General features: G+C 33.2%; 2 protein-coding genes across 5 annotated transcripts; one reads left to right on the top strand and one right to left on the bottom strand.

Annotated features, from left to right (window-relative positions):
* The first annotated feature begins 1,730 nt into the window (after window positions 1–1,730).
* Window positions 1,731–6,108, top strand: LOC126723998 (cytochrome P450 705A22-like). 4 transcript variants are annotated; one of them, XM_050428045.1, is made up of 3 exons: window positions 1,731–2,710; window positions 4,681–5,033; window positions 5,740–6,108. In XM_050428045.1, the coding sequence occupies exons 1-3, from the start codon at window positions 1,790–1,792 to the stop codon at window positions 6,089–6,091; spliced, it is 1,626 nt and encodes a 541-aa protein (XP_050284002.1). In that variant the 5' UTR covers window positions 1,731–1,789; the 3' UTR covers window positions 6,092–6,108. The 4 variants fall into 4 exon arrangements, with proteins under 4 accessions (XP_050284002.1, XP_050284005.1, XP_050284004.1 ...); XM_050428048.1 differs by having other exon boundaries at window positions 4,681–5,074; window positions 5,787–6,108; XM_050428047.1 differs by having other exon boundaries at window positions 4,681–5,109; window positions 5,813–6,108.
* Window positions 6,109–12,866: 6,758 nt separating this feature from the next.
* LOC126723997 (pathogenesis-related thaumatin-like protein 3.5) lies at window positions 12,867–14,468 on the bottom strand. The gene is made up of 2 exons (XM_050428044.1): window positions 14,061–14,468; window positions 12,867–13,663 (listed from the first exon to the last, which is right to left on the bottom strand). Exons 1-2 carry the CDS (start codon window positions 14,203–14,205, stop codon window positions 12,999–13,001), a joined length of 810 nt encoding a protein of 269 aa, XP_050284001.1. The 5' UTR covers window positions 14,206–14,468; the 3' UTR covers window positions 12,867–12,998.
* Between the last annotated feature and the right edge of the window lie 7,493 nt (window positions 14,469–21,961).

Here is a 21,961-nt window from a genome sequence, read left to right as displayed (position 1 = left end):
AGTAATTAGGAAGGGACCAATTGATATTGGATGATGCTATGGGCTATAGCGGAATTCGGTAAGCTAGAAAAGACAAAGGTTCGGCGTAACCTCGTTGGAGCAAAAAACTTGGAGGGCTTAGGTACACTGGGTAGATTAGGCTTGGAGGGTCTTCTACTGTTCATGTATCCCAACTTCATTCTCTAGTGAATTATTGACCGCTTGGAGGCGGTGGAGAGGTTTTACGCCGATGACTTCAGTTTCCTCTTCGATAACACATCGTTGTGTTGTCTTTGTATTTGCGTCTCTCTTCCCTTAATCTTTGCCTTTTAATTACTGCTGTAGTTGTGATTAATTATGGTTTAGATTGTTTTATCAATTTTGTTTTAGCTTATTTTCATATTTGCATATACATTATTTCATAATAAGCTTGAATTGGTATTTAGTAAGTTGGGGGTCTAAAAGTTTAAGGTGTTTTACACACTATTTGAACATTTAACATGTATATACTTTGGCACGTTATCCTCTCATCTTTTATTTTTTTTAATATATATATTTTTTAAGTCATGATCCCGATTCGTTTAAACCTGAATTTGACATGGTACAAGATCACCTAAAAAAATAATAGAACAAGCCACTAGTCAACCCACAATCTCATACTCACAAGATAATGAGATATAAAGACTTCCAATAATTAAACTCCTAAATAGGAAATAGTATCTTATGTGTCTAGTGCGTACAAGATTTTTGCCGTGGATGGTAAGTTATTATCCATCTTTTTTATGGACAAAAACTAGGTGCAACCGTGCAACTATATATTTTAATGGTAAAGTAACCTTACCTCACAAAACAACAACAATGTGCACAGAAAATAATTCAATGATAAGCCTCACCTAAATTTCATAAAGTCAATACCAAACAAAACAAGTAAACAACACCTTAAACAACAAATATTTTAATCATAAAAGATACCTCATAAGCTAAAAAGCCACTACTATAGTTTGCAAACAAGACAATAAAAACGAAATTCTTGTGTACTAGTACAACACAAATCTGATATTGGAAGATTTTCAGTACTCTAGAGTCTAGTGGACTTTGGTACGATATATTCTCATCTTTTTTTTTTTTAATATATATTTTTTTAAGTCACAATCCCGGACGCTTACTTAAACCCAAATTTGATTAGTGCAGGATCACCCAAAAAATAATGGAACAAGCCACTACTCAAACCCACAATCTCAGACTCACAAGATAATGGGACACAAATACTTTCTACCAACAATTAACCTCCTAAATAAGAGATAGTATCTAGTGCACCAGGCGCTTACAAGACTTTTGTCCTGGATAGTAAGTAATTATCCATTTTTTTTGCACAACAACTAAGTGGCTATTTGGAAACAACTTATTTAGTTAAAACTGAAATTTTTTTACTGAAAATACTATAGATAAAATTAAAAAGTAACTGAAATAATACAGTGAAATTTATGAGTAATATAAAATAGTGCCAAGACTCATAAATAGTAGTAAAAATAAATTGAATGGTAGCCAATCGCATAAGTGCAAATATTTGAATGGTATAGTAACCTTGCCTCACAAAACAACAACAACGTGCACAGAAAATAATTCAATGATAAGCCTCACCTCAGATTTCACAAAGTCAATACCAACCAAAATAAGTAAACAACAATCAACACTGTAAAGAATAAATATTTTAATAATAAAAGATAACTCATAAGCTAAAAAGCCACTACTATAATAGGCAAAAAAAATAAACAATAACGTATTCAAAAGTGGTCAAAAAATTCTAGCCATGGTTACCACCATTAGTGATATCCAATGCTACTCCTTCCTCTTCTTTGTATCTCTCATCACAACCTTCCTAATCCGATCCATTCTCAGCAAACCCACCAAGGTAACCACGAATTCCCACCTTCTTCCTAGCCCACCAGCCCTCCCAATCATTGGTCATCTCCACCTTCTTGGTCCATCCTTATACAAATCCCTCCACAACCTGTCTACCAAATATGGCCCTCTTCTCTATCTCCGCTTTGGTGCATCACACTGCCTACTTGTTTCTTCAGCCTCTGTTGCTTCTGAAATATTCAAATCCCAAGACCTTGCCTTTGCTTCTAGGCCAAGATTTGCCTTTTCTGACAAGTTACTCTATGGAACTTCAGGGTTTGTCACTGCTCCATATGGTGATTACTGGAGGTTCATGAAGAAACTTTGTGTGACTGAAGTTCTTGGCACAAAACAGCTTGAGCGTTCCCTCTTTGTTCGGCGAGAAGAAAAAGAGAGGTTGTTGAAGAGAATGTTGGAGAGTGCAAGGAAGAAAGATGATGTTGATGTGGGTGTTGAAGTGATGAAGTTCACAAACACTGTGACTTGCAGGATGGCCATGAGTACTAGTTGTTTGGAGCGAGAAGGAGAGGCAGAAAAGATTAGAGATCTAGTGATGGAGTCCTTTAAGCTGGCTGCAAAGATGTGCTTTGGGGATGTGTTAGGGCCTTTCAAGAAATTGGGGTTTTGGGTGTTTGGGAAACAGGCTTTGGATTTGACTAGGAGGTACGATGAGTTATTGGAGAGGGTGTTGAAGGATCACGAAGTGAGAAGGAGCAAAAATGGGGGCGAGAGAGAAGATAAGGATTTGATGGATATACTCTTGGACGTTTGTCATGATGAGAAGGCCGAGGTTAAGATTACAAGAACCCATATCAAGGCCTTCTTTGTGGTAAAGTTTCTCCTTCTTACTTCTCAATCTATTTATTTTTTATTATTTGATTTTTTTTTTTTTGAAAAAGAAATTTAACTCTAACATAATTTAAGTGTATAAGAATGTAAAACTTCATTCTCAAAACTTAACCTTGGCCCTTCCCTCCACCCAAAAAAAATACAAGATAGGAATTTTACTTTACCTTAATCTAAGTGTATATGTGTATGAAGCTCTCTTCTAAAGAATTGGATCCTAGTATTTGCATTCCAACCCACAAAAACTTTAAACTTATGGATTAACCATCATGTCAAGAGTGTGCGGTTGTCCCATCCTATCTTTTTATTTATTTATTTTTATTTTTTTGAAAGTTTAAGTCTATGACGTCCGCTTCTGATGATAGCCCTTTATCATCAAACCAAGACATAAATCGATTTCTAATGTAGGCGGGGATTGAATCTCAGATCTCTTGTTCAGTTATCAAAGATTTTACCAATTGAGCTTACTGAAACCCATGTCCCATCCCATCTTTCAATATAGAGTAACAATGCCTTTGAATTAGCTTAATTAATTTAACTCTGCACTTTTTTTTATACAATTTTATTTTTAACAACTTTTAGGAATTTAGTAAATCAATAAAAAGTCAATTCAAACAAACATTAAATGACATTGTTACTTGTTTTTTATTTGTGTTAAAAAAAAAAACTATACAATATTTAAATGCTGAAGTTGAGTATTTATTGTTCTTACACTTATGTTGAGCCACATTATCATATCGTTTCAATCCATTTCGGTCTACTTCGACCTAATCAGTACAGTTCAATCCACTTTGGCCCATTTTGGTGCATTTATATAAAAATGAGAAAACACATATTTGAATTAAGAGTAATTATTCTAAATTTGAATTTATTAAAAAATATAGATCTTAAACTCGTTCCAAATTCTATTAAATTTTGAAATTGACAAAACTTAAATATAGTATACTGTTCCTTAGGTACCTTTCTTAAAAATCTGCTTATATCTAAGTGAATATAACTAAACAAATGGTGTTAAAACACCATTCTTTTTTCTTTCTTTCTTTCTTTCCCTATTCCTATGAGGAAAGTTACAAGAGCCAATTGCAAATCTCTCAAAACTTCTCCCAAACAATATCAAAAAATAAAATCTGGCTTTAGAAGGACAAGTTTGTAATGATCTCCCATTATTTTCATTAGAAGACTAGTTGATATGTTCATACTTTGTATCTTAGACCAACGGCTTTTTAAATAGTAAAAAGAAAAAATGAAGACCGTTGTAACAATGGAAAAGGTTTCCTTCAAACTCTTCCTATATATATATATATATATATATATATATATATATATATATATTTTTAATGAAAATTTTAAAAATGTAACTGTTAGATTATATGTTCTTTATATTCTTAATACGCATGTCAAATTTCACAACAAATTGTAGGTAGTAATATGCAATTGGTTCTATAATTTGACTCACCATTGACATCACTTTTGTTTCTTACCTATCAACAACATATTATTACATAGAATTTGTTATGAAAATATTGTGGATGTAGTATTACTCTAAACAATTTCTTTTGAGTAATTTTAGGAATACAAAAATTTCACAATATTTCTAAATTAGCATAGCAAAAATTTTAATTAAAGATTGTGGTGAGCTCATGTGTGAGTTGGCATGTTAATTTAGGAATGTTGTGAAATTATTGTAATATTTTGTTGTGTCCATTGCATTACTGTTTTATATATATATATATATATATGGGCAAATATTTGGGGTCTACTCTTATAGATATAGCAATATTCCTATTGGTTAGAATTTGGAGGCTTTTCTGCAAATTGAATTAGTATATAAAACTTATGCTTATTAATGAAATTTCAATTAAAAACAAGTTCAACGTCTAAAGGATGCCATCAGAAAAAATTGATTCCTTCAAGGCTCCCAATTTGACCAATTGAATTTTGCTGTTATGCCAGGATCTCTTCATTGCAGGCACTGGCACCTCAGCAGAGTCAATGCAGTGGGCAATAGCTGAGCTCATTAATCATCCTAGTGTCTTCAAAAAGGTTAGAGAGGAAATAGAATCAATTGTGGGAAAGACTAGACTAGTTGAAGAGTCAGATATCCCAAATCTCCCTTACTTGCAAGCAGTTGTAAAGGAAACACTAAGACTATACCCACCAGGCCCTGTCACAACAAGAGAATGCCGCCAAAATTGCAAAATCAATGGCTATGATATACCAGAAAAAATTGCAGTGGCAATCAATCTTTATGCCATTATGAGGGATCCAGACTCCTGGGATGATCCTAATGAGTTCCGCCCGGAAAGGTTTTTGGTTTCACTCAATGAGCAAGAGAAATTAGACCAATGTCAAGTTGAAGGAAAGGGACAAACCTTCAATTTTGTACCATTTGGGGCAGGAAGGAGAGGGTGTCCAGGAACAGCATTGGCATTTAGTATGATACATACCGCAGTCGCAGCATTGGTTCAATGCTTTGATTTGAAGGTTAGTGGAGAAGAATATGGAACCAAGGTTGATATGCAACCTGGACCAGGCATGTCATTGAGCATGGCTCGCCGACTTATAGTTCGTCCTATCGTTCACTTCAATCCATTTACCGCTTCTATATAATCATATAAGCATAAACAATTGCCCTTGTTATGTATGTATGTCCAATAAACTAGGTATTTGGTTCTTTACTCAACATCGTATCTGCAACTATCTTTCTATGTCAAGCACCAGTTGGTGATGTAGGTCATTAATTTTGTTTGACATGGTACTTTAATATTATGATGTGTTTCTAAATAACATGTTTCGTCGTGGAAGGTTGTTCTGGACATGGAGAGGTTGATGTTCATCATGATATAGAATTATTATCAACTCTTTAGATTCTCAATAACATTAATACCTACTTTGGCTTCGCTACTCAAAGTGAAACAAAAAGAATTGTTTGGGCCAAAGAAGGTATTAGTAGTGTCTTGACCTGAGGGATCCAGACTCATGGGATGATCCTAACGAGTTCCGCCCGGAAAGGTTTTTGGTTTCACTCAATGAGCAAGAGAAATTAGACCAATGTCAAGTTGAAGGAAAGGGACAAAGCTTCAAGTTTGTACCATTTGGGGCAGGAAGGAGAGGGTGTCCAGGAACAACATTGGCGTTCAGTATGATGAATACTGCGGTGGCAGCTTTGGTTCAATCCTTTGATTGGAAGGTTAGTGGAGAAGGCGATGGAACTAAGGTTGATATGCAATCTGGACCAGGCATGTCATTGCACATGTCTTACCCACTAATAGTTCGTCCTATTGTTCACTTCAATCCATTTGCTGCTTCAATGCAATCATATATGCATCAAGAATTGCCTATGTTATGCATGAATGTACAATAAACTAGGTATTCTACTATTGTGATGTGCATCTAGAAAACATGTTTTCTCGTGGAATGTTGTTCTGGACATATGGAGGGGTTCATAATAATTAAGAATTATTGTCAACTCGTTAAATTCTCAATAACAGTAATACCTAATTTGGATTGGCTACTCAAAGTGAAACAAAAAGAAATGTTTTTGTCAAATAATGTATTTGGATTGAAATTTCACTTACACAAAAAAGAAACATAGTAATGTCTGGACTTTATGAGAAAAATAAATTATTATGGAGTGAACACTATTTTTTTTTTTTTTTTTTTTTGAAAAACTGAAGTGAACACTATTGGTTTCAAATGTTATTGTATTAGGGCCCATTTGGTACGTGTGTTTAAACAATATTTTTCAGTTTTTTTAGAAACACGTGTAGATAAAAAAGTGTGTGAGAATACGTGTAATGTTGTTTAAAAACTGAAAACATATGTTTGAACTCGCGTACCAAATGGAACCATAATTTTTTTTTTTTTAATAACATCAAACACAAGAATTGATTTATCGAGATATAAAAACATTCAACCTTCACATTTTGCAAGATGAAATTCTTTATGTTGTACCCACATAAACAAGATGGTTTCCCACGTTGAGCCAGGTACCCTCGAAAATTCATTTGTTGAAGTTGATATTGGAAAGTTTGACTCCCCTTCCATTTAAAACTCTCTCATTCCCTCCCATTTTTAACTGGATGAGTAATACTTGGCAAATAAAAGATCCAAAGCTAATAATTACCCACTACAATTTCAAATTTTCTCTCAATTTGTTTCTTTCTTTACACCTCAGCATCAAAGGTGTGAAGACCATAGCTTTCTAGAGAAGAATGGGTGAAAACAAGAATATCCATTTAATTTGAAATTACTTTAAACCAATTTAAATCTATTTTCCTTTTTGAAAAAAAAAAATTCTTTTTTCAATCCACTTTAATTTAATTCCAAATTGAGTTTCAAGTGTTATACTTATCACTAACTCAAACAAACATTAAAACAACTTTAACTAAAGTTATTCTTTCTATCTATCTTTTTTTTTTCTTCAGAAGAGTTATTCTTTCTATCATTAATGCACGTAATTTAATTAATTTCAACTTTTCACTCAACACTGAATTATCCTCCTATTATAAATAGACTAAAATATCATTTTAGGTTCTTTGGTACTGCATACCTTTGATGCGATGGTCACTTCACAAGTATAAGTGCTTGTGGGGTGTAAGGGGAAAAGGCCGGGGTTAAGTCTCCAAGAGGGAGTTTCACACACATATACACTTAGATTAGGCTAGAGTAGAAATTCTATCTTATAAAAAAAAAATTTAAAAAAAAAAAAAAAAAAAAACAACAACAACAACAACTTTAACACGTTATATATATTATTTCTTTTTAGAAAATATAGACAGGATGGAACTTTGACACATTATTCAGAACAAAACAACTTCCTCCTAATCCTAATCCTATACATTCTCAACAAACCCACGAAGCCAATCACAAGTCTTCACCTTCCTCCAAGCCCACCAATCATCTGATCTTGGAAGATTTTCAGTACTCTAGAATCTAGAAATGTATGAAGTTATCCTCCATTAAAAAGAAATAAAACTCATAAAAATGGTGGTTCCAGTTAACTCAACTGGTGAAATCTTTGATAGTTGAATAAGAGATATGAGGTTTAATGTCCTCTTACACTAAAAACCGATTAGTGTCTTGGTCTGATGATAGAGAGCAAAAATCACAGAAGCGGACATCATAAATTAAATCTCTATAATAAAAAAAAATAATAATAACTTAGTAAAGACAACCCATACTAATCGTTTGATCTAAGTGTCAGCTTGGTTAATTAATTAAGTTAAACAATATGTTTGTTCAGGGGTCAAAACAAACAAACAAATACTAAACAGTAAGTTACAAGGGATGCGCAAATGATGCTTACTTGAAATTATATCATTTTCACATTTATTTTTTATATTTTTTATGAGATCATGTCCACCTTTCAAGGGAGCTTTTATTATTATTATTATTATTATTATTATTATTATTATTATTTTACTATGCAAATGTAATACTCCCTGGAAATTATTCAATGTTTATCCACCTTTCAAGAGAGAATTTTATAAGGCATTGTGTATCTGAATCTAATTGATGGTTGTTTTCTTTGTTCCTCATTTGTTAGTAGCTCATATAAAACATGATATTTTGCTGATTTTCGAATTTGACTTTCACAGAACAATCAACAACGATATTATTGTATACAGTACTGTTAATCATATCTTATCATTTGTATGGCATAATCACGATTATGGGCATTCTCTCTCTCTCTCTCTCTCTCTCTCTCTCTCTCTCTCTCTCTCTCTCTTTTTTTTTTTTTTTTTTTTTTTAAATGGTTAGAGATACTTAACATAATATATATATATGCTATTGCTACGGCCTTGGTAGCTTCAACTGACTCCCCCCTCTCTCCTAAAGAACTTGTGGCTCGGGAAGGTACCAACTCATCCAATTATTTAACTATTTTATATTTTGACTTTCTGTAATCTTTAATATTTACCAATCTTATCATATATGTTTACTTATATAAATAAAAAATATATTAGCACATTTTAATATTTTCAACAAAGATATCTCCATAATACCGATCTAATAAAATGTATAAACAAAAAGTATGTGAGAGTTAATAAAATCAAAACACTTTTAGTTTCAATTTGGTACATAGACTTTCAACCCTCATATATAGTCATAGCTTCCAACTCCTGCCCTTGGTATTCTTCACCTTACTTTCTTGGACCCTGTAAAGTTGTAATTTACAACTATATGTTTTGTTGGCTTTTATTCCGTACCAAATTTTATTGTAATTTTACTCAATCGTTTGTACCCTGTATTTATTGTGGGATTTAATTGTAAGGGTTGTGTGATAGAGAGAAAGAGAGTGTAAAGACTTGAACAATTTGAAAGTTTAATTAGTGTATAAAACATTATGAATGTTTAGACCCCCCAATTAACAAATTACCAATTCAAGCTTAATATCAAACCATTAATGTGCGGAATACGAACATAAACTTAATACATAATTGATAAACAATCTAAACCAATTAAAATCACATTCACAGCAGAAATTAAAAGACAAAGATTAAGGGAAGAGAGATGCAAACATAAGGACAATACAACGATGTGTTATCGAAGAGGAAACTGAAGCCCTCGGCGTAAAACCTCTCCACCACCCTCCAAGCGGTAAATAATCCACTAAAGAATGTAGTTAGGATACATGAACAGCAGAAGACCCTCCAAACCTAATTTACCCAATGTACCTAAGCCCTCCAAGCTCCTACTCCAACGAGGTTACGTTGAACCTATTTCTTTTTTAGCTTATCGGATTCCGCTACTTGACCATAGCATCTACCAATAAAATTGGTTCCTTTTTAACTGCTTCCCAAAGTACCAAACAGTCTTCTCACAAATATGGGTATGGTGAGAAAAGGTTTGGTAATGTACCTCTCAAGTATTTAACAATGGAGAGGAAAAGAGTAAAGGAATTTGAAGAGTCTCTATGTGAAGATTGTGGATGAATCAATCTTATTTTTCTCTAGGATTTTTTTCTCAAAATTCTTTCTGGAAACTCTCTACATTTTGTGGGTATAAGAGTCTATATATAGGAGGGTGAGAAGGAAAGTGAAAAGTCAGTTTTTCCTAAATAGGGTGGTCTAGCGACTTGGCCTTGCGACTGGGCTGAGTTGTGAGTTCAAGCCGCGAGCTAATGGCCTAGCCAGCCTGGGACTTTCGTCCTGTAGTGCAATATCTGACCTGACTCTTCAGCTCCCCTGCATGCTTCACACGTGTGCCAACTTTGGCGGCTTGTCAGTCGCGAGTCACTTGCGAGTCTAGCTGTGATTCTCTGCATCCTTACACAATCTTGAGCATTTTTTCACACTTTCTCACTCACTATGCTAACATGATTCCCACATAAATACATGGTTATTAATTGCTAAAATACAAGCAAATTTGGCACGGAATAAAGCCAATAAGATGGTTGATAAAATTCAACCTTACACAATTGAAGATAGAAGAGTTTTCATGGGTAACTCGCGACTAAGCATCCCGCCAAATGATACATGTGCCCTGCACATGACTGGAATGCGAAGAGTCAGGACAGATGGAGGTAGCTGTGTTTCGCGAGTAGCTCGCGGGTAAGCCTTCCTGCGAGACACTCGCAAAACATTCTATTTTGCCAAACTTTACTATCTGATACACACTTTCTGTACCCACACTATATATACCCACATTGCCCACAAAAGTTGAGGCGTGCTTCAGAGAGAAAACCCTAGCCACAAACCTTGAGAGTTAGAGATTGTTATACCCACATTTCTCTACACAATTTCTTGTGAATTTTTCTCAACTCCTACTTCTCCATTTCTATACCATTGAGAGGTTGATAGCCCAAACACTCACCACATCATTTCAGAGTGTTCAGTGAGGTTTTGGTGCTGTTGGAAAGTATTGGAAGAAGCCAAGGATGGCAAATGCAACATGGAGCTTGTTGCGGGATTCGGAGAGCTAGACAAGACATTGTTCCAAGAAGCCTTGTTGGAGTAGGAGCTTGGAGGGCTTAGGTACATCGGGTAGATTAGGTTTGGAGGATCTCTTGCTAACCCATGTATCCCAACTAATTGTCTAGTGGATCGATTATCGCTTGGAGGGCGGTGGAGAGGTTTTTCGTCAAGTTCTTCGGTTTCCTCTTCAATAACACATTGGCGTGTTATCTTGTATTTGCATTCTTCTTACCTACTCTTTTACCTTTCATTTTACTGCTGTGTTATAATGTTTTCGGGATAGGGTAGCTTGTTTATTTATCCACTCGCATTTACTCTATTCCGCACTTAGTATTAAGTTAGAGTAAAATCAATCGAACCGTAACTTTAATTTGGGGGTCTAAATAGCTCTTATGTTTTCATACATTTTCGAGCATTCAGACCCCACACACAGTTTTTGCATATACCAAAATCATTATTCAATACTATAACAGGAAAACCTCTTTGACCTTAAAACTTCAACATTTATATTTTTAAGGGACTCAAATATGAGTTTAGCGACTTGGTCACCACTTGGCCTCTCATTCTTGTCCAATTTCTTTTTCTGGACTCCACCACCTTTTTCTCAATCAAAAGTATAAAGTAGTGAAACATTATTGATAAAATATGGTCAATTACGTCCTAATAGGATATTTTTTAAATAATTTGTTGAAATGAGAATTTTGATAAAATAGAGACAGCAAACAATAAATAACTAGATAATTCATGCATCATTATTTTATTTCAATCAGCAGTCCGTCAACTCGTTTAACTTGCACATGATGCAGACTTTGGAATCTATTAATTGATAACAAATGCCAATTACACTAAAAAACTAATATCATAGCACAAAAAGGAAACATATTAAAATAGATTGGTGTAGAGTTGTTGCTCTCCAAATATGTTGGAGCTAAACATTGGTTATATGGAAGGAAGGTTAGATTTTTGTTTTGGCTTTAGAAAGGAATTGAGAGTTCTACAAAAATTATTGATAAAGGTAGATGTAATTTGCTTGGCTAGGGTCATGAAATTCACTTTTGGAATGAGTCATGTGTGCCAAGGACATCCGGCTTTAAATTGAGTCCAACGTTTGAAGAGTTAAGAGCCCAGCAAATTATGGTGTCTTCTTTTATAAATCACCGCGAATATTTGATGAGGAATCGGGTGCAGCAATTAAAAAGATCCGCAAATAAGTCAGGCTCACTCACTATAGAAATCTGCCCATAAGGTGGAGCATTAATCTGATTTTAATCAAGCAAATACAAAGATATGGAAAAGGTTATTGAGAAGCCAGATTTATGAGAAATTAAAGATGCCTTTTTTATAGAATAGCAACTGAATCCTTGGCTTTGCAATGTAGTGTTGCAAGATCCTGTTTAAGTGGAGTTCCCTTCCTTGTTCTTGGATAAAGCTTAATGTAAATTTAGCTTTGATCAAGCTTGGATAAGGAAGTGCTTGTCATGCTCTACTATCATTATTGCATATTAAATTCTAGATTCTATATCATACGCATCAAGCCAACTATTGTCCCGGTCATCATCAGCAACCCCACACTATAGTTTGAACAGCTCATGCGAAGGACCAAAGGGAGAATCAATCCTGAAATCTTATATCACCTGGGGAAGCACATGGAAATGTGCTTATAGGTTATAAGAAGTGATTTCTTTTCAATATGTAGAGACATTTTCCCCCACTGTCATGCCCTAATGATATACTCTCTCTGTTCCAATTTGTTTGTTCTGTTTGAAAAGTCAAACTTTTTAAATGAACATTATTTATTATCTTGTCTGCCTTATAAAAATGTATAAGTTTACAAAACTATTTTTAAATAAATTTATCAGCTTTTTTTTTTTTCTAAAAAAAAGTTATTCTTAATGAGGCAACTAAAAAAGTGCTCCAATTAAATTGATTTTTTAAATATTTGTTTGTTTTCTTTTCAAATAGTTTTGAAATTAAAGTAGGGGAATAATAGGAACATTAGTAAATTAATAACTTTTAATTTTAGAAACAGGACAATATTTTGAGACATCTCAAAATGAAATAGAGGACAAACAAACTGGGACGGAGGTAGTACCAAAAGTTGAAAGGGTCATTGCTTATCAAAGAATAGGGAAAAAAAACTGAATATAAATATATGTTACAATATTGACAATCGAGACTTGAGAGACTTTTAATTGTTACAAAAATTACAAACTAAAACAATTACTTTAAGTATATCTTAATTACATATGTTTTTATATGAATAGTTATACATCCCAGCATCCGTGGAGAGTTTACTTCTCATCATAATTTTGCAATACACACACATACATTTCTTTCTTTTTTACATTATATTCAGCAAAACCTAATCAAATAATTACCATCTTGGCAAGTGAAAGTGCTTGTGGGATCATCATAGGCATAACTATAAGACGTGGGGCAAACAGCCTTGAACACCTTGGAATAACTGGTAGGCTTGCATGAATCAGGGGTGGCATATGCACCAGTACAACAATATTCAGGTGTGTTATAGGCCAAGCAAGCACTCTTGCACGCCACAACATGACCATTTCTCTTCACTTGCAATCCCACAGGGCAGAGCCTATTCAACTCCGCAAGACAACTAATTGGTTTACATGTAGGCCCTGTACCGCTCAAAGGTTCTATTGAAACACGTACGTTATAGCCATCAACGAGACTAACGTCATAGTAATCCACAGGACTATCTAAGGTAAACTCAGCAAGTGTTGCTGGTGGTGCACCACCAGCTCCAGTACATTGTAGCTTGCCACCACAGTCTCCTGTCAAGCATTGTCCATTACCAGCGGAATCGAACTTGCAAAAACGACGAGGCCAGAACCGGCCTGACCATTTCTTAGGTGCAGTAACATTTACAACTTCACCAGGGTTAAGCTGAAACCCTCCATTCATTAGCTGAATTTGTCCACTCCCAGGTAGAATCCCCGGCCATATTGTGTTCCTACATTTGTTTTGCAATGTAAACACAGCCGCCTCAGCTCCTGAAAATTCATACATATTTATCAACATTAGCTACATAAGAGGTAATACCCAATGTACAGAACTTCCATGTTTTAAAATTTATTTATTTATTTTGAACGTGGGTGTCCAAAACTCTTGGAGAGTAACTATTTCTTCTCGTATATATAGTTTTCGTCTCATACACACCAGGTAATTATGGGAATGAGTCTCTTGAGTGGTTTTAAAATGCTAATTAGGAGTTTTGAATTTAAAATCTCATGGATCTCATGAAATTTTAAAAAACTATTAGACCAACAACTCTTGTAGTTTAGTTTTTACAAATAATTAGCTACATTAGACCCCCACACCCCCCAAAAAAAAAAATTGATATCAAATAATGTTTGAGAAAAGATGTGATATGGGTTTGAATTATGGTACCTGATAGAGATAGAACCAGAAGAATGGGAAGTATGTACAATGCCATAAAAGATGGTTGAAAGTATGGAAGAAAGAATAGCCTTTGTTTGTGGAATTTGGAGGAAAAAGGTTGTGTTTGTGTTCGTGTTTTGAAATGGGTCATCATTATAAATTGAAAGAAGAAACAAACAATTACCAACCTTTTGTTTTAAGATAGTCACAACCAGGAATTGTCTATACCAGAATAAACAAAAACGACCAAGTTTTTTTCTGTTGAAACTGTGATACGGAAAGTATTGGTACAAATTCATTCAACCAAGGAAAGAAAAGTATAAAATCGGATTGGAGTTGTTGCTTGTGAGTGAGGTGATTTATTGCCACTTGGCGAGTCTTTTGGTTTTTTTAGCCTTAAATATTGATGCTCAGCTTCACCAGCCCATATGCTCGAATTCATGACGATGCTTAACCCATGTCATTGGGTCTGAACTCTGAACCCAATAATTTAGCCTACAACTCGAATGGGCTTTCTTCAGATCATGGTCAATTGGTCATGTGACAGTCTATATGTGGCATAAAATAATATTTTATTATGTTAACATTTTTTATGACATATAGGAATCAAACTGCCACACAATATAAAAGTCAAAAATCAATATAAAAGTCAAAAATCAAAATGATAATTTACCCAAAAATAAAAATGGGGTTCATGTTTTCTAGGTAAAGTACAACAATTTGAAATTTTGATGATTAAAAAGTTAGCAACTGATATATTTTTCTCAATATTGCGTGGCAGTTGACTGAAAACTTTTGGTATTGTTTTTAAATTAGTGAGAAGGTGTTTTTTTTTTTTTTTTTTTTTTTTTTTTTTGGTAATTTGGAATGTTTTTAACACTTCTAGCCAGGCCAATAGTTTGGCCCATGGGTTTGTCTGGGTTTCTTTGAATGTTGCTCCTGGGCCCAAATCCATCTCTTCAATCACAACATTACTTTTCTTACTGATACAAGTAGATTAACATGACTCAGGAAGCCTTTTGTAGCTCTTCTCTCTCCTTTGTATCTTATTCAACTAAAAATATTAATAATAAGAAAAGGAAGAAAAGAAAAGAAGAATATATTCTTTGGGCTTTGGGCTGGAAGCAACGGAATCAATGTGATGTCAATTTTCTTAATTAAATTAATTTGAGTGTAATTTTTTACTTGCCTAATCAACTCGTGTTAAGCTAAGCATAAGATTTTCTTTATAACTTATAAGGTATCGTTTATGAATAAAATATTTGTTGTTTTGTTTAGTATTGACTTTGTGAAATGTTAGGTGAGCTTATTATTGAAATGTTTTCTAAGCAATTGTTGTTGTTCTGTTTAGTAGTAGCTTTGTGAGGTAAGGTTACTTTACAATTAAAATATTTGCACCAAGTTATTGTGCATAGAAAGATGGAGGATAACTTATACAAGGGGTGGTTTAGTGGTAGGAAGTTTTTGTGTCTTGTTATCTTGTGAGTTTGAGGTTGTGGGTTTGAGTAGTGATAAGTCAAATTTCATTATTTTTCGGGTGATCCTACACCATGTCAAATTCGGATTTAAGTGGGCCAAGGTTATGACCACACCTATGGATTGTCTTTATTGAGTTGTTATTATTATTTTTTATTATAGAGTTTTAATCTATAATGTCCGCTTCTATGATTTTTGATCTCCATCATCAGATTAAGACACTAATCGGTTTTTGATGTAAGAGGAGATTGAACCTCATATCTCTTATTCAACCATCAAAGACTTCACTAATTAAGTTAACTGGAACCACCATTTTTACAAGTTTTATTTCTTTTTAATGGAGGAATACTTTATACATGTCTAGATTCTAAAGTACTAAAAATCTTCCAAGATCAGATGATTGGTGGGCTTGGAGGAAGGTGAAGACTTGTGGTTGGCTTCGTGGGTTTGTTGAGAATGTATAGGATTAGGATTAGGAGGAAGTTGTTTTGTTCTGAATAATGTGTCAAAGTTCCATTGTGTCTATATTTTGTAAAAATAAATAATATATATAATGTGTTAAAGTTGTTTTCTTTAAACTTGCATGCTAGAGAACCAAAAAATGACATTTTAGTCTATATATAATAGGAGGATAATTCAGTGTTGAGTGAAAAGTTGAAATTAATTCAATTACGTGCATTAATGATAGAAAGAATAACTCTTCTAAAAAGATAGAAAGAATAACTATAGTTAAAGTTGTTTTAATGTTTGTTTGAGTTAGTGATAAGTATAACACTTGAAACTCAATTTCGGAATTAAATTAAAGTGGATTGAAAAAAGATTTTTTTCCCAAAAGGAAAATAGATTTAAATTGGTTTAAATTAATTTCAAATTAAATGTTTTTTTTTTGGGGGTAATTTGGAATGTTTTTAACACTTCTAGCCAGGCCAATAGTTTGGCCCATGGGTTTGTCTGGGTTGCTTTGAATGTTGCTCCTGGGCCCAAATCCATCTCTTCAATCAAAGCATGACTTTTCTTACTGATACAAGTAGATTAACATGACTCAGGAAGCCTTTTGTAGCTCTTCTCTCTCCTTTGTATCTTATTCAACTAAAAACATTAATAATTAAAAAAAAGAAAAGAAAAAAGAAAAGAAAAGAAGAATATACTCTTTGGGCTTTGGGCTGGAAGCAAAGGAATCAATGGGATGTCAATTTTCTTAATTAAATTAATTTGAGTGTAATTTTTTACTTGCTTAATCAACTCATGTTAAGCAAAGCATAAGATTTTCTTTATAACTTATAAGGTATCGTTTATGAATAAAATATTTGTTGTTTTGTTTAGCATTGACTTTGTGAAATGTTAGGTGAGCCTAGCACTGAAATGTTTTCTAAGCAATTGTTGTTGTTCTGTTTAGTAGTAGCTTTGTGAGGTAAGGTTACTTTACAATTAAAATATTTGCACCAAGTTATTGTGCATAGAAAGATGAAGGAAAATTATAGGAGGGGTGGTTTAGTGGTAGGAAGTTTTTGTGTCTTAATATCTTGTGAGTTTGAGGTTGTGGGTTTGAGTAGTGACAAGTCAAGTTTCACTATTTTTCGGGTGATCCTACACCATGTCAAATTCAGATTTAAGAATTACCTAGTTATTTATTGTTTGTTGTCTCTATTTTATCAAAATTCTCATTTCAACAAATGATTCAAAAAATATCCTATTAGGACATAATTGACCATATTTTATCAATAATGTTTCACTATTTTATACTTTTGATTGAGTAAAAGGTGGTGGAGTCTAGAAAAAGAAATTGGACAAGAATGAGAGGCCAAGTGGTGACCAAGTCCCTCCCCTGCAATTTTACATTGATTTTATTGTAATAGCATTTGCATTATTTGTAAAATATTATAAGACCCCAAATTTGTCCAATCTACCCCAAAATGCACCTGCATCTGTTTATGTATCATTGTGCAAAAATATGTGCTATAGTAGCTATGCAAATTTACACAATTACAATAACACAATGTACTTTTGTACGATGATAGCTTAGACTAATGTGGGTGTATTTTGGGTTGATTGGAAAAATTTACACAATTATTGTTGTTATGCCAGTGAATGTTTTAGAAATTATTTAAATTGAAGATAGTTGTTTTTGGTTGAGGAAGAGAGATGATTTGAGATAATAATGAAAAATTGATAAGGAAATAGTATTATGATGAAATGTAGTGTAAAATAAATAATAGTGAGTATATAAAATAAAAAAGTAGGTTATTATGCTAAAATAGATAGAAATTTTTGCGTGAGCTGATACAAATGTTCTAATGTATTAAGAAACAATGAAGTTTTCTGTTTTTATCTTAATTAGTAGATGATTGCATTACAATGTATTATGAAACAAAAAATTTGTGTATTTTTCTTTGTTGATTTTTTTGTTAATACTAAATAGATACTTATTTGAAATTTCATGATTTCTCTTTTACTTGTACTCTGGCCCCCCTTAACTCGAAATCCTTGGTCTGTCCCTAGTTGGAAGCAGCATGAAAATAGTAGGGAGCTCAAGAGAGACAATGAGGATTTGGTGGATATATTACTAAAGGTCTATCAAGATGACAAAGTTGAATTCAAGATTAACAGAACACATCTCAAAGCTTTCTTGCTAGTAAGTCACAGTTATTTTGCATGTGTTTTTATTTTATAGCCTCATTCCCCCTCTCCCTAATTTCTCACTTGGTTTTTACATATGACAGAAGTTCTTTTAGGACCGCAACTTTTGTGTTACAATTTTTTTCACAACTCTAATGTGGTTGACTATGAGTAGCTACGTATCACTAATTTCATATATATCCACCACTTTATTCTCTACTGGTCACAATCAAGCACATCTGAAAACTTGGATTTGTGCTAAAACACACGAGCTTGTTTAGACCCTAAATTTTAAATTATGACTAGATTGCTTTTACTCTAACTTAAATAAAGTGCGGAATAAGAGTAAATATGCACAATGAACCTATAACACTACTCTAAGCCATATTCATCAACAATCAACAATAACATGAAAGCTTAAAGAATAGGGAAGAGAGATGCAAACCCAAGATAACACCAAGACGTGTTATCGAAGAGGAAACTGAAGAACTCGGCGAAAAACCTCTCCGCAACCCTCCAAGTCAAAATCGATCAACTAAAGAATAAAGTTGGAGCACACGAATAACAAAAAACCCTCCAAGCCTAGTTTACCCCATGTACTTTAGCTCTCCAAGTTCCTGTTACCAACGGACTTCTCGAAGTCTTGTCTTCTCTAGCTTTCCGGATCCTGTAATTCAGCCTGATTGCATCCGCTACCAAATGGCTCCTTCTAATGCTTCCCAACAGCACCAAAATCTCACTTAACACTCAGAATAGGTGTGGTAAGTGTTTGGACTTACAACCTCTCAAGGATCTAGAGATGGAGAGGTAGGAGTTGAGGAAAACTAGAAGGAAATGTGTAAATGATTATGGGTATGACAATCTCTAACTCTCAAGTGTATTTTCTAGGATTTTCTCTCTAAAAAGCTCTCCTTACAATTCGTGGGTAATAAGGGTATTTATAGTGTGGGTAAAGAATTTGGTAAAGCAACCTAATTTTTTGCCAAATAGAATGTTTCGCAGGTACTTTGTAGGATGACCCTTCTCTCGAAACACTCACAAACTTAATAGCCTAGCGTGACCCTTCAGCTTCTAGTCATGTGCTTTACACATGGCCTTTTCGCGGGTTGCTTCTCACGAGCTACTCGTGAGCTAGTTGCGAATTGCATTGATTCATCTTTTGAAGCTTGATTCTTCATCGATCTCTCACACTCATCCCTTGCAAATAAACCCACATACATACAGGGAAAATGATTGGAAAAATTACAGTCAAATTTGGCACTGAATTAAAGCCAACACAAGCTAGTTGGAAATCACAACTTTACAACATCAAAGTTGATTTTCTCATACAACGGTCAGACCATAAGAAAAACTCTTAAATAATGCTCAGAGGTTCAAGTGGGTATACAAAATTAATGGTGCATTGCTTTCCTTTTCCTTTGTCATTTATTGAGATATAAAAGATTGATTATTTAGTCATTCTTGATTGCAATATTGATGTAGGACACAATTTAATATTTAATTTTTGTAATTATTTAATTTTAATATTTGTATGTAATTTTTGTTATTTTAGATTTAGGTTATTTGTTTCCATCTTTTTAGGTGTTTTAATGTTGTTTAGTCAAATTAGGGTTTTATATGCTTTCATAGCCGCCTTAGGGTTCCTAGTTGCCACAGGTTTTCTTTTTACTATTTACACGCATTGTAGCCTCCAAAGACAATTCAGTTTGGAAATTATTATCAATAAATACAGACATTTTGTCAAATTTTCTTCTGGTGGATTCTAGTTTTTATCTTTTTGTGGATTCCGGGATACCCCTCATAGATTCAAGAATTACTATAAAAAACTAACAGTTTAGTTTTTGTTCCATTAAAGAGAGCATCGTATGTGCTTTTTTCAGGCTTCCGCAACATCACATATGCATGTTAAGTAAACAGAGTCTACTCCCTTCAAATGTTCTTATTTCAAATAATTTTGGATTAGAAAAGATAAAATTACAAAAAATATTCCATGAACTTTATGTTGAAATCCAAATGGCATTGATTTGGAATGATCAAATTAGTCGCTACATCACATTTCTATATCAAAGAGTATGGAGCGAGTTTGATTTTAACATAAAAGTGTAAGTGTTTTTGCATTTGGTCTTGAAAAAAAAAGTAAAGAAAAGGCTATGAGCCTTTTAGGTCCTGAACTTAACATTACTCCTCTATACATTCCGGTTTATAGGTAAATAGCAGCAAAGTAAAACTTAACTTGCATTTTTAAAAAAATGACACGGGGGAGGGGAAATTTATAAATGATAGAGATTTTTAACTCAAATCAATGTTAGCTTATTTGATATGAATTTTTTTAATTAATAAGTTATAGAACCCCTTCCCCTCTCCCTTATGTGTGTGTGTTTGTTTCTCAAAAAAAAAAAAAATGTTATACACGCTTATTAATAGGTTTTACAATCAAAATATCACCCTTCATCTATTTATTACGAATATAGAATTTGTCATTTAAGTCAAAACTCAATGTGACCCTTGCAATGGATTCTAGCTAGTTAGTTCAGCTAATAATCTTGTCATTGAATAAAGAATTTGGGTTCAAACCTCGCTTACATAAAAAATAAACCAATTAGTATACTCTTGAGTCTTGGCCTTATGATAAAAGACAATTATCATGTGGCTGAGTTCAAATCTTGTTTACACTGAAGTGAAACCAATTAGTACCATAATTTGATAATAAAAATACAACTACCATGGAGCAGAATGGTATATATATATATATATATATATATTTTTTTTTTTTTTTTTTTTTGAGAAAAGAATGGTATTTAATTTAAACCCTATGGTATTTATTTTCTTTTTCTTTTTTTAAGTGCGACTCGTCTATGATACTATTATCCTATTATATTTATCAAAAAAAATTTGACTTGCAATGAATATGTATATATATATATATTAAATCATTGAAATATTTAATTATAATACCATAATCAGTTATAATATGAAATTAAGTTAATCAGTTGAATAATCTTCTCAAAAAAGAAAAAGTTGAATAATCTTCAACATAATTAATATTTTGACTTGGTTTACAGGCGGGATTTTAAGGATTAAGAATTTACCAGAAAATATGTTTTGGATAAATAGATCGAAGATGACCCAAAAAAAAAAAAAAAACTGTGCATTACTGCAGCGCATCTAAATCTGTATAACTGACTCGATCAAAATTACAAGCACTATACTCAAATATTGATTCTATTGTAATATCATATGATTGAAAACTCATCTCACTATATCAAAAAAAAAAAAAAAAACTCATCTCACCATCCCGTACCTTTTCACGTACGCCAAGTTGCAATATAATTAAATCTCATTCTTCCTTTCACACCCCTAAAATTCAAAGACAACACAAAATGTCATGATTATATATAATATAAAAGATAGACAAATCTTATCCAAAGTATTTTTTATTTTATTTTATTTTAGGAGAATGAGTCTTATACTAAGAAAGAAACTAGCTATCAAGTGTGTTTGGATACCGCTTATTTTGTTGAAAATTGAAAACTGAAAATACTGTAGCAAAATAATTTTTAAGTGTGTGAATAGTGCTGTGAAACTCATTTTTAATAAAAATTTTGTTGAAAAAAGAAGTTTGTGGGTCCTGTGAAAGTGTACGGGACCCACGAGAAAAGGAAATGCCCTTCTTAAAAAAAAAAATAAAAAAGAAAACGCCAAAACACAAACCCTGGAGCAAATAATCAATATCCAAATAGGTACTAAATTAAGATACACATTGCCTTAAAAAACGCTCTTGGAAGGTGCACAAACATTAGGGCTCATTTAGTAGCCTA

The sequence above is a fragment of the Quercus robur genome, chromosome 4 (assembly GCF_932294415.1).
Source record: "Quercus robur chromosome 4, dhQueRobu3.1, whole genome shotgun sequence".
NCBI lineage: Eukaryota > Viridiplantae > Streptophyta > Magnoliopsida > Fagales > Fagaceae > Quercus > Quercus robur.
This window is presented reverse-complemented; position numbering and strand designations above follow the sequence as displayed.

Bases quoted from the DNA above. Each gene is read 5' to 3' on its own strand.
- LOC126723998 (XM_050428047.1), top strand. From the start codon at position 1,790: ATGGTTACCACCATTAGTGATATCCAATGCTACTCCTTCCTCTTCTTT. The intron at 2,711-4,680 runs GTAAAGTTTCTC...CTGTTATGCCAG, and splicing joins ATATCAAGGCCTTCTTTGTG to GATCTCTTCATTGCAGGCAC. The intron at 5,110-5,812 runs GTACCATTTGGG...CAAAGCTTCAAG, and splicing joins AGGGACAAACCTTCAATTTT to TTTGTACCATTTGGGGCAGG.
- LOC126723997 (XM_050428044.1), bottom strand. From the start codon at position 14,205: ATGATGACCCATTTCAAAACACGAACACAAACACAACCTTTTTCCTCC. The intron at 13,664-14,060 runs GTACCATAATTC...ATGAATTTTCAG, and splicing joins TCTGGTTCTATCTCTATCAG to GAGCTGAGGCGGCTGTGTTT.